The 24,000-nt window shown below is 41.9% G+C and overlaps 1 protein-coding gene across 3 annotated transcripts in view; it reads right to left on the minus strand.

The window, feature by feature from the left end:
- The window catches only part of PKHD1 (PKHD1 ciliary IPT domain containing fibrocystin/polyductin), a 1,284,809-nt gene that overhangs the window by 101,793 nt on the left and 1,159,016 nt on the right, over window positions 1-24,000 (minus strand). For all 3 annotated transcript variants that reach the window (XM_029596114.1, XM_029596113.1, XM_029596115.1), the window contains one exon: window positions 12,926-13,061. In XM_029596114.1, the coding sequence (XP_029451974.1) occupies window positions 12,926-13,061 (136 nt within the window). The remainder of the gene's footprint in view (window positions 1-12,925; window positions 13,062-24,000) is intronic.

Below are 24,000 nucleotides of genomic sequence, written 5' to 3' on the forward strand. Positions count from 1 at the left end.
GATTTAATAAGACCCATTGTGAAATCGGCACTAGTTGTCTATGCATATTTTTTTTTTAGCACACATGGCAAAAGCAGGGGCCTCCATGGGATGTAATAAAGGATAGGTATGTAAATGAGATGTGTGTAGAAAATCCACACTAAAATAAAACATGCATGCTCAAGGCTCTGTAATAACCGGGCAGAAACTTGCAATAGTGTGCTGACCTATGAGTGATTCTTGGGGTGAAAGACTTCTCCTTTTATAAAACAGTGATGAAGTTAGTGGGCCAGGAGAGGGACTGAAGGTGGGTAGAGCAATGTCTAACCTCTTCATGTGCCGTCTCCAACCACATAGAGGCTGTACCGGCGGATAATGGTAAGCGTGGGAAATGCAGCAGAGATTTCTTCTGCCAACCTGCAAAATGTACCATAGCATCCGGAAAAAGTGAAGGTAATCCATGATTACCACAGAGCTGCACAGACACACAATCACACTAATGCCAGCAATGAAATAAACCAGTCTCAGACATGTGCTTTAACTTAACTCCTTCCCTGATCCAGATGCTAAAAAGCCCTGCATTTACTGATGTGTGGCTCCCTGCATAGCCTGTGAATAGTTGATTGCCTCCTTTGCATGCCATTTGCATGCACTCGCGCAAAAACAGCCGCGGGTTTTTAAGTGGGTTTATGGGTGCATTTTTCCTGCATTAAGCATGCTATTACATTCATGCATAAGACTAGTGCAGGAAAAACTCACACAGCCATATGCGCAGGTATGTGCAAAATTGGCCTCTAAGTTATATAAATGTGCAGATCTGTATTGAATATGGCTGCTGTTCTGCATGTAGAGCAATTACATGGGAGCTGCTTACAGATTTTCAGAAATAAGGATTTAACTACCCTATATTCATTAGAATATATTTTTATCAGTAAGGGTCATACAGATGTGTGAAACCCTACATAGTCATTAGTATGATTTTCCTTAAATACACACAATCTTCTTTGCCAGTTCGATAGCCCAACCTGAAATTTGACTTTTTAGATTTTCAAATCTTTGTACATGGAACTTTAATAAAATTAATGACATATGTCAACTTAAAATATATTTTGTTTGTTTTTCGATTTAATATTTTGTTTATGAAAAAAATGCAATTTTAATACATGAATGATAAAATCATTGCTGCAGGTTGTGTTTTGCTTCAGTTTTTCCCTCTCTGTGATTATTCATTGCAAAAGCATTCCATGGGATGCAAATGTATGGCTTTTTATTTATTACTTGACTTTACAGCTGCAGTAAAACCTTATCTTATTTCCAGAGGGTATTTAGCCAATCAGATCACTGGATTTGCATGAACATTCCATTCCCTCCTCTGTTGTACACAGAGCCATATTATGCAAGAGAGTATCAAAGGACTCTTCCACTGTACCAGCACTTGAGATTGTAGCTTGCTCTGCTCATCAAACATTATCATTTCCAGAAGATTATAAAGCTAAAGCACCTGTAAGTTTGGGTACAATGTGACAACAAAGCTAGAAAAGAATACTGTGAAAGCTAATGCAATAGTTGAATGAAGAATTTAAGAATGCCTGAATACAAGATGCAGTTAAGGGACAAGGTAGAGTTATAAAATGTAAATACCGCCATATCTACTAAGCATTTACCATGGTTGAAAAATCACTGTAAATGCCTGTACCATGGACTACTGTAAACATGCCATGGCAATGTATTTAAATATGGATGTGATAAAACCTTGGAATCACCCACTAGATGGCTCTAGCTTAGGACACAGGTTATTGTATTTATGTATGCTATGATTTGTAACTGCTATTAAGTTCACCTAGAGAATAGCCACTGCCATTAGCAATGGTAACATGGAATAGTTTTTGGGTACTTGCCAGGTTCTTGTGGCCTGGATTGGCCACTGTTGGAAGCAGGATGCTGGGCTTGATGGACCCTTGATCTGACCCAGTATGGCATTTTCTTATGTTCTTATGTTCATTGTTTAGTGCCTTGCGTGTAAACAGTTAATGCATTTTAATAAAGATTTAAAAAATAAAAAGGATAAAAAGAGAGGAGTGTACCATGAAATAAGAGCACCTCCTGTAAGAATGATGGAGCGGTGAGCTCCTGGCTGTAGTGTAAAGCAGCAGGTGGGAAAAGACAACAGTGTGTGTGGCAGTTTGAGTTCGCTTTGAAGGAGTAGGATCTGTTCATTTTTTGAGGTAGGTTTTGAAAGCCCGGCACGCGCACAGGTCAGGCTTGTGCATGCCGACCGAATTTTAAAAGCCGCCCACTTATGTATGTGTGTGTATTTCTCCTGCTGCATGCACATCTCACTCAATTTTAAAAAAGGCGTGGTCTGAGCGGAGCATGGGCATTTCAGGACACGGCCAAGAGATGTGCCCGGAAATACTTACATACCCCAGTGCACGCCCAGGTCCTCTGTCTCATAACTTTACTTCTACTATGGAGGAGGTGCAACTGTAAATACAAAAAAAACAGCCATTTGGGAGGAGTTTAAAGGGTCTGGGGTAACTGGGGGGAGTGAAGGATATTAAACCGAGGGGGGGCTTGGAGGATCTAGCTCAACACTGGGCGAACTGGTGGATGGACTGGTTAAACTGGTCATGGCATCGACACATTCTCAGATGAAGGAACAATGGAAAATCAGATTTTGGATATGGATATAACCACAATTAAATGTGTTTGGTGCCAATTAATTAACTTGGAAGATCTGCAGTAAAGTTTTAGTTTGGAACACCCAGTTGGAGTATTTAGCCTGTTTATTCCACACCTAACCATACTAAACACTAACAGTAAACATACATGGAGTAGAGATTTCCCATCCTGTGCCTTAGGCCCTGAAGATTTATCCTCCAGGTTAATGGAAGATCCACGCACTGGAGCTGATAGACTTTGTGATTGTGTGCAAGGACTTAGACCTAGGACTGAATGAGGAACTACATGGAAATTGGCATAGTAATGAAGGAAAATGAACTGTTTCCACATTCATCCCCTAGGTACTCACAAGAGGTAATAGGTGCTGTATTTACCATGGATTTTTTAAGATAGAAAAAATGTTGCAGCCAGGTGAATTGATGAGTAAATTCAGTTCAGAAGAGTCAGGATCACTTCTTTCTTTAACCTGGGGCCTCTACTGGTACTCTACCTCAGCAGAGACAAAGAAGGAGGAGACAGAGAAAGAGTCTAAAAGAAGGTGAAAAATATAGAAAGAGATAAAGAAAGATAGGCAGGGAAAAAGAGTGCTTAAGGAGTGAGAAAAGGTAAAAACGGATTTGGTAAAAATGAGATAGAAGAAAAAGAAAGAAAAAAAGAAAAAACAGTTGCAGAAAGTCTGATGAATTGGAGTGAGAAAAAGTGAGAGGAAGGAATGAAAACAAGTAAGAGGCAGGAAGGTACTCGAACAGCAAGAGAGTCAGGTGTGACCTCAGCAGAATCAGCAAGCACCACAGTAGAGGAGGCCATGCAGGCAATAAAGATTTTCTAACACCATGCGACTCTGCACTATGGAGGTAATTTTCAAACTGTTATGCACATAAAAATTTGCATATATGCTCAGACATAGCCTGTATTTGTGTAAGCGCTATTTTATAAAAACTCAAATGCACACATATAATTTGTTTCATGCGCACATATGCGTATGTATGAAAGCTGTGGTCTTAGGGCGTTCCGGGACGGAGCCAAGGGTTACGCAGTTAAGTTATTTTAAAAGACACGTGTGTACATTTGGCAACTTATGTAATTTTACACCTGCTAATTATCTGGCATAATTGATATTAGACTTGTTTGTTGTATATTATTGGCTGGGTGGGAGGTCTAGGTGGAGTGGGGAGAGTTCAGGCTGAAGAAACAGGAGGGTCTTTATGAACCTAGAGAAGGACTGGGCAAACTGGTGAAATAATTGGTAAACTGGTTAACTTCAATTAAGCATGCATATGTTTTAAAATATACTAACTTATACACGTTAATCAGGTTTTACATGAGTAAGTCCTACCTTATGTTCATGTGTAAAATATACCCAGATATATTTTTTAAATATGTAGAAAAAGTACATATTCAATGGATTGAAATAATCACTTTCAATACATTGCATGTGTTCTCACATAAGCAGAAAATAAATAAGGAGTATCAGCCACACTTGGGGATGCATACATTATTGAACTAAGAATTGACATTAGGAGCATTTCAACAATAAAATTATTTGCATTAATACCTTGACAAATGATTTGATTCACTGAGTGGACTATAAGACGGTTACCATGCTTTCTTGCATTTGATTTCTCATATAAGTGGGGTAGAGATATATGTATTTTATAATATGCATGTATAGGATATGCACAGGCTATAAAATACTTGTGGATGGATATACCACTGCACAAAGTTGTTTGAAAGTTATCCTCTAAGTCTTTAACCTATATCCATCCCAGGATGGCCTTCATTTTTTTAAATTACAGCATGGTGTTCCTCTTTCACTATGAACATCCTGTCTATTGCATCCAAGTTTTCCACTCTGTGTTTTCCTACCTGTCGCATGTTTGCCTGCTGTGTTCCTGGATTTCACTCCCCAGCTTGCACCAGCCTGTCTTCTGCCATGTCTCACATGACCCTTCTTGAACTTAATTCTCAGATTTTGACTCTGGCCTAACCTCTGACCATAGCTTTACCTACTGTTTCTGTTATCTGTATTCTCAAACTGCCTCAGGATACAGATTCTGGCCCATTTTGACTATAGTGATAAGACTGGATAGATTTGATGGCTCAGCTAATTTTTTTTTTCACCACACTAAATGATGAAAGAAAAGAAGACTGAAAAGTTGGAGAATAAATGATGAAAAATTATTTTTTTCAATATACTGAATGTTGAAGTTAGGCATATGTCAAGGGATGACTGTTCTAGGCAAAGTGAAAATAAGTCTAAAGCTGATTAGTTGAAAAAAGGGGATGTGGAATTACAAACACAGGAGAGCACTGACAAAAGAGAGAGTTTGTTGGAATGTGAATATAAGCCAAGGGAATTGGATAAACTGGGGGAAAAATTAAGAATGGAAATAAAAATAAAAAATAGTCATTTGACCTAGATGCAGAGTTTTAGGGGAAGCCATATGAATAGGTAACATGATAACATGAGAGCAAATGTTAGAGACTGGTAAGTTAAAGAATGAGCTGGAGAGAGCAGAGGGAGAATGTACAGAGATTACAGAGCAACGAACTGCAGAAAGTTTGAAAAATATGAAAGACATGGATGAGGAGTGTTGGGGAAAGGATTAATTATAAAGACAGATAGTACATGTGTTAAATGGAAACAAACTGAATTTGCAACCAAAGTTAATGTGCAGTTTGGGGATGATAAGAAATCAAACAAGTCCAGAACTGCATGGCAACAAACAAGTTCATTTTATGACCAATAAAACATATATAGGCTGAAGCAATATAGTGCACTCAGCCTAGTGCACAGCTTGACATGAGGTTCGACGCTCATTTTGGAGCAGTGGCGTAGCCAGAATTGATTTTTTGGGTGGGCACAAGGTTAACATGGGTGGGCTGTAGGCATGCAGGTCTACTAGTTGTTTTTTTACTGATAAATAATGCCAAATTATGCAGCATAGCATTCACATCTACGCCTAAGTATGAGGTTTACTTAATGATACAAACATAATTCACGGTGATTTGTGGTACTTTAGCCTTCTTATTATTACGATTTTATACACGGCTCCTACCTGTCCATAAATTTTGAGAGAGCGGTTGTGTTGCTTATATTTAAATTGCTAACATCTCAAAATATAGATATATATTTTTACCTTTGTTGTCTGATCTTTGTATTTTTCTAATCAGTTGGTCCTGGTCTCTTTTTCCCATTTTTTTCCCTTATAGCTCATTTCATAATTCCTTTTCAGTGTCTTTCTTCTATTACTGTCTTCTTCCCTTCCACACACACACACACACACACACATACACGCTTTCTCTCACAGACTCCCTCTCACACACTCAAGCTGTCACTCTCATATGCTCTCCCCCCCCCCCCACAAGCTCACATTCAAGTTCTCACTTTCTCACCCCTCCCCAGGCTTATATTCTTATGCACACACAGACGCACATCCAGGCACCCATTCTCACCCACACACATAAACCCAGACTCCCATTCTCACCCACAAACCCATGCTCCCAGTCTCACCCACACATATTCAAGCTCCCATTCTCATCCATACATATACACATTTAAGGTACTATTCTCACCCACACATACACACATTCAAGCACCCATTCTTATCCACATATTCAAGCTTCCATTCTCACCCACCCACACAAACCCAGGCTCTCATTCTCACCCATATATACACACATTCAAGCTCCCATTCTCACCCACCCACAAAACCCAGGCTCCCATTCTCAACCACACATACACACATTCGAGCTCCCATTCACCCACATATTCAAGCTTCCATTCTCACCCACATACACAACCCAGGCTCCAGTTTTCACCCACACACACTCCCATTCTCATCCACACATACACATTCAAGCACGTGCACAGCTTCCGCTTTCTCCCCCAGAGCAGGAAGATCAGCTGCCTCTCCTGCTGCCACCGGCCTCCTGCTATCTTCGGGCGTCGGGCCGTACTGCCCACCGAACTTCCTGTCAGGGGGGGGTAGCGGAAGCGCAGCGCACAACGTCCGCTTCCTCCCTCCCCCCCCCCCCCCCCGACAGGAAGTTCGGCGGGCAGTACGGCCCGACGCCCGAAGATAGCAGGAGGCCGGTGGCAGCAGGAGAGGCAGCTGATCTTCCTGCTTTGGGGGAGAAAGCGGAAGCTGTGCGCGGCGCTTCCGCTCCCCCAAACAGGAAGTTTGACGGGCCCGAAGATAGCAGGAGAACGGGTGGCAGCAGGAGAGGCAGCTGATCTTCCTGCATTGGGGGGAGGAAGCGGAAGCTGCGCGCGGCGCTTCCGCTCCCCCCCCCCCCCCCCCCCGGAACAGGAAGACCGGTTGGCCATACGGCCGCAGCAGCGCTTCCCAGTGTGCCGTGCGAGGCGTGGGTTCTCTTGTTCGCTGTCGCGGGGATGGGATCCCGCGACAGCCTTGCAGTTCCGGTGCCAGTTGGGTGGGCCTGGGTCTAAGTTGGGTGGTCACCTGCCCACCCAGGCCCACCCGTGGCTACGCCACTGTTTTGGAGGTGCTAAAATAAATCCTAATGCAATAATGGGATCAGCGCATCCAAAACGTGTGTCCAAAATAGCCCACAGCTAATAGTGCTCATCACATGTAAATGCCATTTAAATGAGGCTATTAGCTAGTACCCCAGATGCAAAAAAATCACTGTGCACCCGATGCGCACATTTTAATCTGCAAAAATGAATGCCAGCCCAGGAACTGACAATAATGCTTGAGGTGCCCCTAGCCCGCACTGCCAGCAAACTCTATTTCTCTCCATTCCACCCTTATCTGCCCAGTGCCCAGTTTCTCCACTCTGCCACCTACTCATCACCTTCTTTTTTTCCACCTCCCACCCACTGAGCACCTTCTCCTCCTCTACTCTGCTACCTGCTCAGCACACTCTCTTGTCACCCCACCCATCCAGCTCATTGTCTCGACACCCCATCAACCCCCACTAATCCAGCTCCTTCTGCCTTTCTCCAACCCCACCCGCTCAGCACACACTGCATCTTCACCCCCATTCATTCTTCACAGTTTCTCAACACCCCACTCTCTTGCCATGTCACCCACCTAGTACCTTTTTCTCTCTGTCTACTCCTGACATGCCAATTACCTTATGCAATCCCATCCCTTCCACAATTACTCAGAATTCATTTCCCTCTTTTTCTTCCCCCGCTTAATTAGGGCACCAGCCCCCGAGCCTCCTACATTCTTTGGTCACTGGCTGGATGGTCTTTACCAGTGGCCAATGCTGGCACCACAAGCATTTTTTAAATCTGTGGGTCAGCACAGTTGATATCCTGACTGCAAACCTATTGGTGCATGAGATCTGCAGTCAGGAAGTGCTGGTTGCAAGTTTTAAAAATGCTGTGAAACTTTGTTTTAAATCTCTGACTTTCTAATCAAGCGCATCCCAACCTTTTCATGCCCGAGGCACACCTACTTATTAACAAAGATGTTGTGGGGTGCACCCACCTCTATGGACCACACAATGCAGACATGGACTCAAAAGGCTAAAAGAAAGCTGGAAAAGCACTGAAAGCCCCATCAAACTCTCTTCCAAATTAAAAGAAAAAGGGGAGAGAATAGGGTGAAGACACATATGAACCCATAATGATAAACCTATTCCCTCTAATTGCAAGTGTAGGAAAATGGCTGTGCTATGGGCAGCTGAATCAGTTAGCTACCTATTACCTAGGCAGCTGCATGTGGCTGCCAGAGCTCCTTCACTGCTGCTGCTGCTGCTGCTGCTGCTCCTCCTCTCAACACTCAAACAGGCCGATACAGTACAGATGCACTAAAAAAAGCGCATGCATTTCAGCGCCTGCTCTCAGAACAAGTGCACAGCCCCCTCTCCTGGGCACGCGATACGCAATGCAAATGAGGGGGTCTCACATTTTTAAAAACATTTTTTTTTTTTTTTTTGGAGGAGAGGAGGAAGCGGTTGCAGTGCCTGGAGGCCCTCGGTATCAGTGCAGACTAAGCTAAGAGAAAAACGACCTGACTCCTGACCGAGGTGCGACGAGGCTCGGACCGGGTAGGCGACGCCCCCAGTGACGTCATCGGTACTCGCCCCCAGGAACTGTATAAAATCAAGCCCCAGCGGCACGCAGCCGCCGGCGCGCAGCCGGGATTTCTTATGTTATTTCGATGTATTCGATTTAATAATTTAATAAAAAATTTAAATTTAAAAAAAAAACATTTTTTTTAATCTTTTTTTTTTTTTTTACCTTTTATTTCCTCTGACTTAATATCCCTACGATATTAAATTGGAGGTTGTAGAGAAAAGCTTTTCTGCTTTTCTGTACACTTTTTCGGGCTGCTGAGAAATTAACACCTGCCCTTGGGAATTCATTTCTGAGCGAAAAATGTGCGGATCAGCCACACATTTTTTTTTCGGTACCCCAGGCGAATAACTAATAGCCTCATCAACATGCATTTGCAGGTGATGAGCGCTATTAGTTTGGGGGGGGGGGGGTTGGACACATGTTTTCGACACGTTAAATCCCTTACTATATAAGGGGTAGTGGACACAAATCAAAAACGTGAATCCAACAGTGGGTTAAGCAGTGCACTCAGCTGAGCACACTTTACAGTATCGGACTATTAGTGAATCTCATCCCCTGCTTAGTGCACACTCTCCCCATTTCACTTTTTCTAGAGATAAGATAGAGGCTGAAAGTCTCAAAGACAGGGAAGATGAGGATATGCTGTGTTCAATCCACATGCTGCACAAAGCAGGTCTCAGTTATCCATGCATATTGTCCAATAATTACCACACTCTGGGGATCATACTGTTTCTAGGAAGAAGATGCATACATGTGTAACTGACAGCCAGTCTGCTAACAAATAAACCCTGGGATATGCCAGCTAGTGCAGTTAGTGAGAGATAATTAGGGGAGGATCCATGCAATTCAGCCTCTCCCTTTGAGGATGCTGGGATGGACATTCCCCTCCTGTGAGGATATATAGCAGCTTTCTACAGAGAGCTGAGGGAGGCAGTATAGTTTGCTGCTTTGGAGAAAGGTTGGAGAGTTTTTCTCTCAGTTGATTTTTGGCCTACTTGGAGGCCTGGGCGCCATCCTGCCTGGGACCCTTTGGGATGGGTCAAGGATTCCACTGCTGCAATCTCTCAATAGGTGCAGATTGGTTGCCTGAGACTAATTTGGGGTATTTTGGAGTTTTGCTTGGTAGGAGCCTTGTGAGACACTTGGGCCTTTCCTGGATTCTGGGCATGAGGAACCTGTATTTGGGATGCCTTCTGAAGTACAACTGCAGTATTATTTTGGGGATATAAGAAGAATTTTGGTTAGCTGCCCAGGAGGAAGATTTTTGCCCTCTTTCCTGCTTGGAGAGAGAAACAGCACAAACTACTGTTTGGACACAGGATCCCACCCATCTAGAATCCCCACAGGAAAAAGAACAAGAAAAAAAAAAACAAGAGCAAGGATTCTGAAGATCTGCTAACCGTGAGTATGAACCTATATATATCAGTGAGGACACCTATCCAGAATCTTCTCCCTGGAGAGAGAGAGAGAAGTTTGAACACTGTGTAAGAACAGGATTTTGGCCATCTTTGGAAGGGCTTTCCGGCCAGCTTAGCGTTACCCTGCCCTCGGATACCTCCATTCTGTCTAATCAAGGAGGGTGGATGGATCCCTTGCCTACAAGTAAAACCGAGAGAAATTCTGTGGTACCGGGATTTATTTAATTGTGCTGTTTCATCTGACTATTCAGCTCAGTAAAGTTTTAAGTTTGGACACTATGCAAGTGACTCCAGCGTGGTTTTTGGTCACTCAATACACAATGAGGAAAAATACCACTCTCCCAGGAACAACACAAAGGGAAAAAAAGTCACCCCTGGCACTGGCCCTGAAAATTAACTCTTTCCTCCCCATAAAAAAAAAAAAAGATCTATACCCTGGGGAAGGAGTCAGTGAGAAGAGCTAGTCAGATGTCCCAGCCATGAAGAACTACAAATAAGTTTATGGCCCTGCTGGCGTGTGACATACCTCCCGAGATGGGGTTACAGATCACACATGTACGCAGAAAGGAGCTCCTACGTGTTTAAGAACTACTGATAGTGTCTCTTGTTGCTGTGAAGTTTTGAAAGCAGAGTCCAGTTACTGACCAGTATATGAGCATCAAACAGTGGTGACTTTTCTGGTCTGAAGGACACCATTGTGTTATGATCACATATTTAAAGCAAACTTATTAAGTATGTTTTCAGTCAATGTACTATTAATCTGTAGTGTTTCTTGCCAGGGGATGTGATCAAGGCAAAGACATCTCTTCCATTAAAATGAAAAAGGCAGTTACCTAAAGTGCCAAAATTTGGCAGGATGGCAAAATCCCAAAAACCTTCAGATGATGCCTGCCTACTTTTAAGAAATTCACGGCACCAATTGCAGGCATTTTTAAAACTTGCATCATTTTTATCAGTGTTATAACCTGTTATTTAGTAGATGTAAATTATGGGTGAGAAAAGGTATTGGTTTTAATTTGATAAGCTAGGAATTTGCACTTTATTGAATATTGAACAGCACCTTAATTACCAAGCTTAAATTTATATCTGTTATTTTATTGTACATGTTTTGTTAATTTTATTGTTTAAGGATGTATGTTATTTCAATTTTATGTATTTATGTTTTTACTGATTTTATGACTGCTTATTTGGTAACTGCACAGAAAGTTTGGTATGTGATATATACATTTTTAATAAATAAATAAAATAAATAAGATTAGCCGTCAGGATATAGATGTGTTGAGTCATAGAAAAGCTAGAGGGATTGGTCCTTGGCCTGGTTCTGTTCAACATTTTGGTAGACAATATTGTGGAAGGGCTATTGATAAAGATTGTCTTTTTGTGAATGATACCAAAATTTACTAAAGGATAGATATCCTGGATGGGGTGGAAAGCATAAGGAAGGATCTTCTAGTAAAGCTTGAGGAATAATATAGAGTTTGGCAGTTAATGTTAAAAAAATGCAAGACCATGTATTTAGGTTGCAAACTCTTAAGGGAACAATGCAGTATAGGAAGTGAAGTTCTTCTGTGTACATAATAGGAATGGGATCTAGAAGGATTGTATCTAAGATCTTAGGACACTCAAATAGGCGGGAAAGGTGACAGCAAAAGCAAGGATGTTTGGGTGGATAGGGAGAGGAATAGCAAAAAGGAAAGATAAGGTGATATTGCCTCTGTATACGTTTCTGGTGAAACCTAATTTGGAGTATTGTGTACAATTCTGGAGATTGCACCTTCAAAAGAATTAAAAAAAAATGGAATCAGATTAGAGGGCAGCTACTAAAATGGTCAATGGTTTTCATCATAAAGCATATGGGGACAGACTTAAAGATCTAAACATGTATGTACTGGAGAAAACGAGCGAAATGGAAGATATGATAGTGATAATTTAAATACTTCCATGGAATAAATTCACAGGAAAAGAAGCTATAAAATGAAGGGACATGGGCTGAGGGTGAAAGGGGTTAAAATCAGGAGTAATCTAAGGCAGAATCCCCAAACTTGGTCCTTGAGGGCCACAACCTTGCCAGATTTGCAAAATGAATATGCATGAGATCTATTTGCATGTACTGCCTCCACTGCATGGAATTTGCATACATATACATTGTGGATATCCTGAAAACCCAATAGGGTTGTGGCCCTCGATGACTGAGTTTAGAGACCCCTGATATAAGGAAATATTTCTTTATTGAGAAAGTAGTGAATGCATGGAACAAACTTCCAGTGGAGGTGATGGAGACAGAGACAGTGTCAGAGTTCAAGAGAGCATGGGATATCCACTGAGATAGATGAAGGGACTCTAAAGCTGAGCAGAAGATGTGGATGGGAAGACTGATGGTCTGTATGATCTTTATCTACCATCATGTTTCTATGTACAACCCTTATTTATTTGTCCTGCAAAACTGGTTTTAAACCAATGTAATATATATTACACTGTGGGCAGACAATTCATTTTGTAATTTAAAATCAGTTTCCAAACTCTCTGGGTCTTATTTAATAAACATATTTTTGCCAGAGGCACTGAATGGGAAAAAGTCAGTTCTGAATCAGGCCTATTGAGCACCAAAGTTAAAGGTCTAACTGGAACCGGGCCGATTTAAAGCAACTGAAAACATCTGGTTATATCTCTTGTAAGATCTGACCAGTTTGTGAGAGTTGCTGTGATACCAGAAGAAAAAGCAAACAGTACATAATATTAAAACAAACCAGAGGTATAATGGAGAAAAGTTACTGAAAACTGTACTTACCCACTTGTCTAAAAACATGACTTTTGGTTGAGCAGGAAGTGGTTTGTCTACTTCTCCATCTGAAGGTTGAATTAGGATATACATCGTATCTGGTCGCACAAATAGAGAGCTGCCAATGTTTGAGCCACTGGGATTTCTTCCACATGCAAATAATGTGAAGAAAAAAAAATGTTTGATTACTTCCAATCAACAATATGCATGCAGATCAACTGTGCAATGAAGCTTCTGCTTTTTGTTTGAAAATAGAGCTAGCAAACACTGCTGGAATGAAATGACATTGCTTTTCTCATGCAAGATAGATAAGCAAAGATAAATACAATGACAGTGACAAGTTTATTTCAGGTGTGGCAGGTGTAGCGATATCATTGTGATTGTATAATGTTACTCAAAAATATGATTGCTTACCACTTTGAAGAGCTATGAATGAAAACTGGAAATCAGTCATGTCAATTATCTTCTCCAGTTTTACACATTGATCTATATGTTCTCATCTGTGTATCTATCCATCCCATCTCTAAAAATCCTTTGAAACATTGTCTTATAACAGAGTCCAGCCCAGTGCCTCTGTGGAAAAGCCATGCACTGCTACACAGAAAATCAGGGTTCAGGTCCCGAGCTTGACCTTTGCTCCTTGGGTGGAACAGAACTGTGGGTACTGTGGAAATAGTGTTCATAAACACTGGGGAAAAGAATAATCAGCTATTGCACCACTGTGACACCTAATGTTCAAACTCAGGGTACACATGTACCGTATTCTGGAGAGATCTCTGGTTTGTAACTCACTAGACTAGACATGAGGGAGAAGTGGCTTAAAAAATGTTAACATTTTCCTGGATAGTTGTGAATAAAAGCTTATGACACCACAGTACAAATAAGGGCTATAGTTTCACTTAAGGAGCAGGATGAAACTGCTTTCCCTTCTCTCTAAAAATATAATTTTAAAATATGCAAAAAGTATAACAGTGCCCTTTGGACTCAGTTTCTCTACCCATGTAATATTCCATGTGCCATTGCAATAGTTTGTTAGTGATGCAGTATCTCTTTACCTCTTTATATTAGCAAGTCAACCAACAATAATAACATTGGTGCAGCTTTTGCACAACCTTACCACAACATTTTGAAGCCTTTACTGCAAGAAGGGAATTTTGGAAGCTATGTGCGTGGGAGGGAGGGGGAAGAAAATAGAAAAGTGTATATCATGAATAGATGTGCACTGTTTGGTTGTTTGAGCTATTGTTTACGATGTTTGTTACCTGTGGAACATCATTTTTTATTAGTTTTATTAGTTTTTATACACTGTACTATCAGTAAAATCTTTACTACTGTTTACAATATAATAAAAGTAAGGAAAATACAATAACTTATTAATAAAATCAAAATACCTACAAATATATAGTTATAAGATAATAAATAATTAAGAAGTAGTACAGGTAAATATCAGATACCTATGCAAGTGTTTAATGTTATATAAAGGGAAGAGGTTTGTCTATTTTGAACCTGAGTTAATGAAGAATTTTTTGGAGAGCCTAAAGAAAGAACTAGTAACTCATGACCAATCTGGTGATTAAACATTATGGCTGTACTGTTTCTCCTGATTATGTATAATGATTGATTAATATGTTATGTTCCATATTTATTCAATTCAGATTCTTCGTATTCCTTATAACTGTTTGGTGTAAGATTATAGTTTGCAACTATGGATGTAAACTTTATTTTGCATTATAAATTTGGAAAATTGATAAATAAAAAAAAAAAAAAAAAGAAGTAGTACAATACTAAAAGCATAAAAGCATAAGAAAAAAACAACTACAAATAAATTCAAACATTAAGACAGATAAGCAGTAAATTTCAAAGGTGCTTAATCTAAAATAGTAAAAATAAAAGTCATTTTAGTTAGTGTCTGCATATGCACAGCCGAAGAGCCATGTCTTAAGCTCGGTCTTAAATTTCTAAGGGGCGGATTTTAAAAGCCCTGCTCGCGTAAATCCGGGCGGATTTACGCGAGCAGGGCCTTGCGCGCCGGCGCGCCTATTTTCCATAGGCCTGCCGGTGCGCGCAGAGCCCCGGGACTCGCGTAAGTCCCGGGGTGTTTTGTTGGGGGCGTGTCGGGGGGCGGGGTCGATTGACGCGGCGTTTTGGGGGCGGGACGCGGCATTTCGGGGGCGGGCCCGGGGGCATGGTTTCGGTCTGGGGTGGTCCGGGGGCGTGGCCACGCCCTCCGGAACCGCCCCGGGTTGCGTCTTGGCGCGCCAGCGGCCCACTGGCGCGCGTGGATTTACGTCTCCCTCCGCGCGTATCTTATAAAATCCAGCGTACTTTTGTTTGCGCCTGGTGCGCCAACAAAAGTACGCGAACGCGCATTTTTTTTAAATCTACCCCTTAGTGTCTGCTTGTAGTCTTATCTGGGCTGGTAATGTATTCCAGAATTTGGGGCCGGCTACAGAAACTGCTCAATCTCTCACCTGACTAAGATGTGCTGACTTTAATGATGGAATTGCTAAAAGGCCCTTATTTGCCAACCTAAGGTTTCTTTGAGGTATGTGTAAGCGAATGGCCATACTGGGTAAGACCAAGGGTCCATCAAGCCCAGTATCCTGTTTCCAACAGTGGTCAATCCAAGTCCAAGTACCTGTGATTCCCACAGGCCTGGAGACAAAACTAGTCTGACTCCAGCCTATCTTAAAACATAATCTTTAAGCACAGCTGCAATCATATACACAACAGTAGACTACCTTTACCTTCAGACAGTGTACTTTCTCTACTCACTGTTTTTAATGCTTCATTTCAGCTCAATATTTGGATAGTGTTACATTACAGGAGATGCCTTTCTCCCAGAGACCAGGGCCTGGTCTGCTTATCCCCTCCTTGATCCCAGCTCTTCTTCCCCAGTCTCTGGTTATTCCCTCTGAGCCCCACCTGCCCCACAAGATCCTTCCAATAGAGCATTCTCTCCTTAATACTTTTAAGATGGACCAGGAGTCTAGCCTGGTCCTGCATAGGTAAATAGCTGTGCACTAGGGGCACTGCCTCACACACCTCTCCTCTCAGCTTGGACCTGTCAAGCCAAGCATCCCTGCTCCCTCCTAGATTCCATCCAGGAGAATCCAAGGCATCCCATTCCCCTTCCTCTGGCTTCCCACAAGCTAACAGGCCGATTTAGTAAAGTCCGCGGGAGAGCGGGTGAACGCTCGGCCACTCGCCTGTGCGCGCGATGCAGTATTTAAATTAGGTCCGGCGGTAGAAATGGGCAAAAGGAGGCGCTAGGGACAGTAGCGCGTCCCTAGCGCCTCCTTTTGCCCCGGAGCGGCGGCTGTCAGCGGGTTTGACAGCCGACGCTCAATTTTACCGGCGTCGGTTCTCGAGCCCACTGACAGCTACGGGCTCGGAAACCGGACGCCAGCAAAATTGAGCGTCCGGTTTTCGACCCGACAGCTGCCGGCCAACTTCAAATTTTTTTTCTTTTTTTGTTTTTCTTTTTTTACTCTTCGGGACCTCCGACTTAATATCGCCATGATATTAAGTCGGAGGGTGCACAGAAAAGCAGTTTTTACTGCTTTTCTGTGCACTTTCCTGGTGCCCGAAGAAATTAGCGCCTACCTTTGGGTAGGCGCTAATTTCTGAAAGTAAAATGTGCGGCTTGGCTCGTGGGGCATCTGCAGTGCTTCCTTCTGGGCTCTCCATGGCATCTTTCGCTTGCCTTTCCTTGCACTATCTCTGGGCTTCTCCAAATAGAAGATAACCACAGCCCAATTTATTTCCTGGTTCTGGTTTTGCTCAGCCCTGGCCTGCTGACTCCTTGAAGGGCTCTCTTGTAACCTATCTCCCTCCTTGAGATTCTGGATCAGCTGCATTCTGGTGCTACCCTGGCTGCTCCACTGCAGGTTTTCTCGTGGCTACACACCTTCCCTGCAGAGTGGCATGTTTGCTGGAAATAAGCCCCACCCTGTTTCCATTCACTACACTCACAGCCCACTCTGGCAGTCTTTCTAGGGCCATACCCTGTTTAGCACAGCCTTTCCATACCAGTGTTCCTTACACTTTTCTCATTGTGTAACTATAGCATAGGTTATTTTTCCCTATATGCATCACCTTGCACTTATCCACATTGAATTTCATATGCCATTTGGATGCCCAATTTTCCAGTCTCACAAGATCTTCCTCCAATTCATCACAATCTGCTTGAGATTTAACTACTCTGCATAATTTAGTGTCATCCACAAATTTGATCACCTCACTCGTCGTACCCCTTTCCAGATCATTTATAAATATATTAAAAATCACTGGTCTAAGTACAGATACCTCAGGCACTCCACTGTTTACTTTTTTACACTGTGAAAAATGACCATTTAATCCTACTCTCCATTTCCTGTCTTTTAACCAGTTTGCAATCCACAAAAGGACATCACTTCCTATCTCATGACTTTGTAGTTTTCTTAGAAGCCTCTCATGCTGGACTTTGTTGAGCGCCTTCTGAAAATCCAAATACACCACATCTACCGGTTCACCTTTGTCCACATGCTTATTCAGGCCTTCAAAAAAAAAATGTAGGAGATTTGTGAGACAAAACTTCCCTTGCGTAAATCCATGTTGGCTGTGTCCCATCAAACCATGTCTATCTAAATATTTTGTGATTTTATTCTTTATAACAATTTCCATGATTTTTTTTCTGGTACTGAAGTCAGGCTCACTGGTCTATCATTTTGGGATCACCCCTGGATCCCATTTTTAAATATAGGGGGTTACACTGGCCATCTTTCAATCTTCAGGTACATCATATGATTTTATATTTTTATTTATTTATTTTAAGTTTTTCTATACCGGCATTCGCGATGGGTATCGCATCATGTCGGTTTACAATTAACAAGTGAAGAGGTAACAAGAGGTCATAAATAACAATAAATAACAATAAATAACATAAATTATAAAGGTAGTAGTAATAGTAAACAATATACAAGTGAAAGTTAAGAGTTGCAGTTACAATAAAACAAGGGAGTAATATAACTTGGAACAGAGAAAAGAAGCAGGGGTTTTAAACTAGATACATATGATACATATATGCCTATCTATGCATTTGAGGTGATAATGAATTGCCCTAATGCCTTAATGATAGGTTACAAATTAATTGAAATAGGTCTGAAATTTCATTTTTTAGTTCTTTCAGAACCTTGAGGTGTATACCATCCTGTCCAGGTGATTTACTACTTTTCAGTTTGTCAATCAGGCCTACCACATTTTCCAGGTTCACCGTGATTGGGTTCACTTGATCTGAATCATCATACATGAAAACCTTCTCCGGATGGGTTTCTCTCCAACATCCTCTTCAGTAAACACTGCAGCAAAGAAATCATTAATCTTTCCACAATGGCCTTATCTTCTCTAAGTGCCCTTTTAACCCCTTGATCGTACAACAGTCCAACCAACTCCCTCACAGGCTTTCTTCTTTGGATATATTTTAAGAAGTTTTTATTGTGAGTTTTTACCTCTGTGGCAAACTCCTTTTCAAATTCTATCTTAGCCTGTCTTATCAAAGTCTTACATTTAACTTGCCAATGCTTATGCTTTATCCTATTTTCTTCTGATGAATCCTTCTTCCAATTTTTGAATGAAGATCTTTGGGCTAAAATAGCCTCTTTCACCGCACCTTTTAGCTATTCTAGTAATCATTTTGCCTTCCTTCCACCTTTCTTAATGCATGGAATACATGTGAACTGTGCTTCTAGATGGTATTTTTGTTAGCGCTCACCCTGCCAGGAGGGCGGAGTGAGTGATCTGATAGCGATCAGCTCCTCCCAAGGGGAGGAGTTGGCAATCTGATAGCCTTGGCTCCTGTAGGAGGAGAGGTTAGCAATCTGTCAGTGCTCTGCTCCCCCAGAAGGGAGGAGTTGGCAAAGTATTATGCATTGTTCCTGTAGAAAGAGTGGCCAGCAACCTGTATGATCCTCATGGGGAGTTAGTTATCTGATATGGTCTGATGTGGGTTGGTTCCCACAGAGTGGCAGATGATGATACTGCTCTATTAGTATAAGGAGTAACACCTAATAGAAATAGTGAATCCCTGGGCCGATGACAACGCCCTCAAGTGGAGATCCTGAGAGGGACCACTGGCTAGGCTGGAGTATTGAGACAAACACAGATAGTTCTTTATTAGACTGGAAGTAGAACCACCAGAGGTAGCAGTAGTGAGCTGATGTGCCCGGTAGAGCTGAAGTCCTTCAGATACTGGAATTATGATCTCTGAGTTGCTGAGCTGTAAGGAGAGACTATAGGTAGTGAGTAGACAGGGTATGCTGGACATATAACCAGTGGTAGATGATACACTCACACTTGTAGATATCTGTAATGTCTTATTAAGCAACAGAGAGTTTTCAGTATTCAGGAACTGGAGCCGCAGGCGAATACTGGTTCCTATAGGCAGTCTGAAATAGAACTCACAATAACTGTGTTTGGGATGGTTTCTGGAATAGAAGAGAGGTTAGGAGAGATTTAGGAACATAGGCCCTCGTGGAGCGAGTGCCGGTTCCACTCTGTAAATCTGTAATAGTAATCCATAAGATATAGGTATGCGATATCTTCTGAGGAAAAAGAGAGTCTGAGCATGGTATTAGGAACATAGGCCCTCGTGGAGCGAGTGCCGGTTCCACTCTGTAAATCTGTAATAGTAATCCATAAGATATAGGTATGCGATATCTTCTGAGGAAGAAGAGAGTCTGAGCAAGGTATTAGGAACATAGGCCCTCGTGGAGTGAGTACCGGTTCCTATCTGCAATCTGCAATGGTAACTCACGATCTCCATACCTGCGATAACATCTTAGACTGAAGGAAGTCTGAGAGATTAGGAACATGGGCCCTCGTGGAGCGAGTATCGGTTCCGGTCTGTAATAGGACTCACTGTGTTCATGTCTGCGATCGCCTCCAAGCAATAGGAGTCTTCTGAGTATTCAGGAATGTAGGGCCTCGAGGGGCGAGTACCGGATCCTGTCCAACAATCTGAAATCAAGAAGAGAGAGAGTGGGGCCCCCGAGGAGCGGGTACCCCTAAGTGAGTCTGTAGAGGCAGAACAGCAGAGAAAGGATTCCCCGAGAGTTGCGAGGAAGGGGTTCCTACCCTTGTCCTTGCTAACTCGAATTGAATTAGCAATAAAAGACCTTTTATGTTGGAAGCGGATGACGTCACTACAGGAGGATGCCCCCGAGGTTCACACCCTTGCTGGTACAAAGTCTGGAGCGCACGCGTCCTTACGTCATCAGGAACATGGCGGATCCGTAGCATCATGCCAGCCCGGGAATTCCAGGAAGAAAATGGTGAAGAGAAGCCGCGGCCACATCTGTCCGTTAGTGCCGAAGGGAGTCGCCACAAGGTAGAGAGGGTGGAGCGAGGGCGAGAATAGGCACGAACGCAACAATTTTTTAACAGTGTCCAAACCTGTTGCACACTTTTTACCTTTGTAGATGCAGCTTTCAGTTTTTCTATTTTTTTTTTCATTTTATCAAAGTTTCCCTTTTGAAAATTTAGCACTAGAACTGTGGATTTACTTACTGTCCCCTTTCCAGTCATTAATTCAAATTTATCATATTATGATCACTATTGCCAAGCAGCCCCACCATCATTACCTCTCTCACCAAATCCTGCACTCCACTGAGAATTGGATCTAACATTGCTCCCTTTCTCATTGGCTCCTGAACCAATTGCTCCATAAAACTGTCATTTATTCCATCCAAGAACTTTATCTCTCTAGCATGCCCTGATGTTTCACTTACCCAGACAATATTGGGGTAATTGAAATCTCTTATTATTATTGCACTACCAGTTAGATTAGCTTCCCTAATTTCTCTTAGCATTTCACTGTCCATCTCACCATTTTGGCTAGGTGGATGGTAGTATACTCCTATCACTATATTCTTCCCCAACACACAAGGGATTTCTACCCATAAAGATTTGATTGTGCATTTAGTCTCTTGCAGGATCTGTATCCTGTTGGACTCTATGCAATCCCGGACATAAAGCACCACCCCGCCACCAAAATGTTCCTCTCTGTCATTGCGATATAATTTGTACCCTGGTATAGCACTAACCCATTGGTTATCCTCTTTCTACCATGTCTCTGTGATGCCAATTAAGTCTATGTCATCATTCATTGCTATACCCTCTAATTCTCCCATCTTACTTCTTAGACTTCTTAGACTGGCAATAGAATACAAACATTTCAAAGTGCATTATTTGTTTGTATTTACTTTGTGTTTTTCAGTTGACAGGTATAAATTTGAATCTTTTAGCTCAGGTGAATTTGTAATTATAGGCACTTGGACTACTTTTCTTATTATTTGAACCTCTCTGTTGGGATGCCCTAACTCTAATGCTTGATTAGTATCCTTTGAAGATACCACCCTCTGAACCTTGTGCTGTTGAGTGACTGTCAGCTTTCCCCTTTGTTCTAATTTAAAAGCTGCTCTATCTCCTTTTTAAAGGTTAGCACCAGCAACCTAGTTTCACCCTGGTTAAGGTGGAGCCCATCCCTTCAGAAAAAAACTCCCCCCTTCCCCAAAAGGTTCCCCAGTTCCTTTCAAAACTGAATCCCTCTTCCTTGCACTATCGTCTCATCCATGCATTGAGATTCTGGAGCTCTGCCTGCCTCTGGGGACCTGTGTGTAGAACCGGGAGCATTTCAGAGAATGCTACCCTGGAGGTTCTGGATTTCAGCTTTCCAGAACCTCCCTCCCACATTTTCCTATGTTGTTGGTGCCTATATGTACCATCTAGGTGACATGTGAGGTCTGCCACCTTTGCACCAGGTAGTCATGTTACCAGGCGATCCTCATGTCCACCAGCCAACATTCCTACTAATCAAATCACCAACTATGACGGCCGACCTAACCCTTCCCTCCTGGGCAGTAGCCATGGGAGACACATCCTCAGTGTGATACGACACTATAAGAAAACATGTAATACCTAAATACAATAAGGGGAATGAGTGGCTAGCCATTAGTGCTACAGAAAATGATCTGGAGACAAAAGCAGGTCACAAACTGAATAAAATAGTCATCAATGTGCACCACTATATACATAAAAAAAAAACTTGAATGTGCTAGCAAATAGGGTTGTTTCAAGGATTTCTGAGCAGAGATGGGATCCACCTGCCAAAGCAGGGGGTGCAGTGTCTTCCAGAACAGACTGGCAAACCTACTGAAGAGGTCTTTAAAGTAGGATAATCTGGTATCAGTGAACATGGTCCTCAGGTAAGTAAAACATTTAACATTTGTATAGAAATGAGAAAAAACCCCACAACATTTAGAAAGCTATGTACACTTATGCTCATAACATGGAAAATAAAGTCCTGGATCTAGAGACAGTCATGGAAGAGGTTGATTTGGATGCAGAGCAATCACTGAGAAGTGGTACATGGAAAACCATAACTAGTATATAGTAATACTGGGCTACAATCTATTCAGGACGGACAGAGCAGGAAGAAAGAGAAGAGGTATGGTTCTATAGATAAATAATATTAAAGGAACAGAACTGCAGGGCTTATGAGGTAAGAAGGATAAACTGTGGGTTAATCTAGAAAGAGTGAATTGAATATATCTATTCATACTAGTATAAAATATAGACCAATATATTCTACAATGTACCACTTCAGGGTTTATCGATTCAAACCTAACAAACAAAACTACATCACCACATTAGGATCACTTCAAAAAATGAATCATCAATATTCTCATCAAGTGACCCTCAAACTTTACACCTCAACAGCCTCTCATGCTGCAGGGAACCATTATCAACATCGGTCTCATGAAAATTGTATTGCTTTTTTATATAACTGCATACAAAACCATATTGAAAACTTATTTTTCATATCTAACTAGACCAGTAACCCAAAAGAATCCTTTTCAATAGAGGTGAAATCCCCTGAAGTATAGAGTGGACAAGAGACATTCTTGAAACGCTGACTGGCATCAGACTACTGGTCAATTTTTTTGAAAAAATCCTTTTGGAGAGGGTGTAGTTTTATTTGTTAGGATACAATACAGACCTCAGTCGCAGACAGAGGAAATAGATATAGATTTAATAGAGGATATTCACAAAATTGATATGAAAGGGGAGGTACTATTGCTAGGAGAGTTCAATCTTCCAGATGTTGATTGAGACATCCCCACTAAAGTGTCATCTAGAAGCAGGGAGATTCTGGATTCCTTGCAAGGAGAACTCTTCAGTCAACTGGTAATGGAACCGACATGGGAGGAGTCGATACTTGACCTGGTACTTACTTACCAATGGAAACAGTGTTTCTGAGTTCATAGTGGATGATCATCTGGGATCCAGTGATCACTGTATGGCAATGCTTCTCAACCCAGTCCTCGGGGCACACTCAAGTTTTTAGGATAATGAATATGCATGAGATACATTTGTAAGCACTGCTTCCATTGTATGTTAATCTATCTCATGCATATTCATTATGGATAACTCTAAAATCTGACTGGCGATATGTGACCCAAAGAATGGGTTGAGAAGCACTGCAGTAAGGTGTGGTTCAGTATTAGAGCACATGCGATGATGGCTCATTCAAAGGCAAGGGTCCTAGACTTCGGGAAAACTAACTTTGTTAAAATGGATGGGTACCTCAAGGAGATGTTAGCTGGATTGGAAAATCTAGGGCAGAGGTGGCCAACTCCAGTCCTCAAGAGCTACAAATAGGCCTGGTTTTCAGAATATCCATAATGAATATTAGCAAATCTATCTCATGCATATTCATTGTTCTTTGCAAATCTATTTTGTGCACATTCATAATGGATATCCTGAAAACCAGGCTTGGAGTTGGCCACCCTTGATCTAGGGGAAGTAGAAGAGCAGTGAGCAAAACTAAAAGTAAATTTAGAAATGGATCAGGCAAATCTAAAAGCTTATGTGTGCTCTTAAATCTGTACAGCGTGGCCTATTGGAGGTACTCTCCCCTCAAGCTATATGTCTGATGGAAATGATAGAATTTTTACAGTCACTGGCTCCCTTTATTGGAATACATTACCAAAACATCTGCATACCTGTTTTAAAAAACTTTTATAAAGCCTGAAAACGTAATTGTT

This window comes from Rhinatrema bivittatum, chromosome 3, assembly GCF_901001135.1.
Source record: "Rhinatrema bivittatum chromosome 3, aRhiBiv1.1, whole genome shotgun sequence".
Taxonomy (NCBI): domain Eukaryota; kingdom Metazoa; phylum Chordata; class Amphibia; order Gymnophiona; family Rhinatrematidae; genus Rhinatrema; species Rhinatrema bivittatum.